The sequence below is a fragment of the Atta colombica genome, unplaced genomic scaffold (genome assembly GCF_001594045.1).
Source record: "Atta colombica isolate Treedump-2 unplaced genomic scaffold, Acol1.0 scaffold47, whole genome shotgun sequence".
NCBI lineage: Eukaryota > Metazoa > Arthropoda > Insecta > Hymenoptera > Formicidae > Atta > Atta colombica.
In genome coordinates, this window is record NW_017259536.1 from 646,057 (window position 1) to 648,571 (window position 2,515).

The 2,515-nt window shown below is 31.8% G+C and overlaps 1 protein-coding gene across 1 annotated transcript in view; it reads right to left on the reverse strand.

The window, feature by feature from the left end:
• LOC108691466 (neural cell adhesion molecule 2) overlaps positions 1 to 2,515 on the reverse strand; it is a 35,679-nt gene that overhangs the window by 761 nt on the left and 32,403 nt on the right. Inside the window, exon 5 of the mRNA XM_018199217.1 lies at positions 2,241 to 2,409. Coding sequence (XP_018054706.1) covers positions 2,241 to 2,409 — 169 coding nt within the window. The remainder of the gene's footprint in view (positions 1 to 2,240; positions 2,410 to 2,515) is intronic.

The following is a 2,515-nucleotide window of genomic DNA, read 5'->3' on the forward strand; positions in this document are numbered from 1 at the left end:
TTATCCCTCCTTCTCTGTGTCCCAGAAATTAGTAAATACCAACTCAATCGAAAACCGATACAGATTCCTCGCAAGTCTGAAACTAATAATGCACCGGACGTTTAATCAGTTAGACAACAAGCTAAATTGAAATTGCCGTTACAAAATGAGTTTAAACGCTTTCTGGAAAATTACATAGGCGCGGCAAAAAGGATAAGATGGTAACAAATGAACATTAACTTTGATTACTTTGGGTGTAATTAAAATAACGCCCACTAATCATATAATGTTATTCCTAATAAAAAACTGAAACGAAAAGTTTACCATTTTGAAATTTTCACTATATTTTTTTTAGTTACCCAATGAATAAAATCGCGATGTATAAGATAGCTTTAAGAGTTTTTTAAGAAAAGTTTTCAAAATATTTCACAAAGAACACGAAAAGATCTTAAACAACGATTTTATCCGTTTATTCGGCAATCTTTAGAAATTAATATCTCGTCAATTATTGCAAAAATTGCAAAATAGTAGAGGACTTTTTGACTTGATTTTTTATTAGAAATATATATAGTGCTATAGCACTGTATGATCAGTGGGCGTTATTTCAGTTACACCCTGTATATGTATATTGTATGTATTGTGTGTTCATTGGTTCGTTCTACTTTTTGCGCAGAAACAACTAAATATTGTTACAAACAAAAATATTTGAATAGAAATGCGTTGTGTTAAAATATGTAAAAAAAACTATGTGCGTGACGTATGCAAGAGTAATATCGCAAATAAATGATGACGATACATGATGACGATATCTTCCTTTTGTGTAAATATCGATGCACATGGATGGACTGTTTCATTCGACCAAACTATCAGTTGCTGTTTTAGACAACACGTTTCAAATTTATAATTTGATACATCAATTTTGCTTGATTACGCATTGATCTATACATCATATGTTATGAATCAGAAACAATTATACATATCTTTTCATAATTGGTAAACATATTTCAAGATATTTTCTCACATGTCTATAATTCAAACAATCAATAATTTTTATATGACGTAATTAAGTAATGTAAAAAGCAAAAAATCTGTAATTAATTTGGAAGAATTTCGTTAAAAATATCATGACAAAATTTGAAAGAGTTAGAAGCCGTTTGTTCTATATTATTGAAAATCTTTATTCACCTTGACTTTTGATCCTATGGTCAATTGATTTGATCTATACTTTGTCTAAAATTCTCTCTTAGGTATATATCTATTGCCGAAAAAACAGTTTGAAAAAATTAAATCATTTCTGAGAAATCTTGCAAATTGATAATCGAGCGAACAAATAAATAAATGGACGGATGAATCAATATAGCGAAATTATAAAATAGTCCCAGCTACATTATGAATTTTTTTTAAGTATTTCTTTTTCAAGTCTCTTACATTTTTTTAAACAATGAATTCTATTATGGATAAAGATGTAATATATAAAGACGATGAAACAATTCGCACAATCAACTTATAAGCTTTAAAACGTAAGGTCATATTCATATGACTTGATTGCTTCAGCATGGGCGACAAAACTCGTAAATTTCGCTGGCTTCAAAAATATATCGAATTACAAAAAAAGCTCCTTTTTTCAGAACAGACAAAACAATCTGCTTTCGTTTGATTTTATTTTGCTCGTAACCAGACGCACTCGGAAATTGCGTGAAAATCAGGCTTTGTCATTGCTTTGTCATCGCGAATCGACGCATCGAGAATGCGTTGCATTCGACGAGAGAAAGAGAAACGAAAAAAAAACAAGATTTTGAAATCGTTGCATTTTGCAACTGTAGTACGAGAGATCTATCTGCGGTGTTCCGCGCCCGAGCAATCGACTGACCGTAACCATCGATTTTAAGCTTAACGCGACTTGTCAGATAGATTCGGAGTTTGCAATATTTACAGGAAAGTCAATCAACGTTACTTTTGCGCAGCTCTACGAGTTCTCTCGTCGCGAGATGCGGCAGGCACTATTTCTGTCGATTCATTGTAATTGCGGTAAAGCCGCTTGGAACTCGAATTTTTTCCAGTTTTCCGCTAAATCGCGAAATCTTGATCAGAAATTAAAAAAAAATTTTGTGTCGCGACAGAACATGAAAAATTGAAAAAGAAATGGATAGTAAAATAGAAATAAAAAAATTATTTCATCGAAATAATTACTTTATTTCGATGTGTTGTGATTTATAATGTAAATTTTATAACATATATCAACAGAGTAGATTTCAACTCACCGTTTACAACATGCACTTTTATGCTGCTAGGATTCGCATTGCTCGGCTCGCATCGATAGATCCCGGAGTCACTCGACACGGCTTTCTGAATCATCAAACGACTCGTTGTTTCGGGCCCCTTTTCCGTGACAAGACTGATTCCTCCACGTGGTGAATCAAAATTGATAACCTGAACATAATTATAATATACTTGTATTTTTTCTCAAACGATGAAATTGTATGCACGATTAATTGAAAATAGAATATATGTATATGCATATATATATATATATATA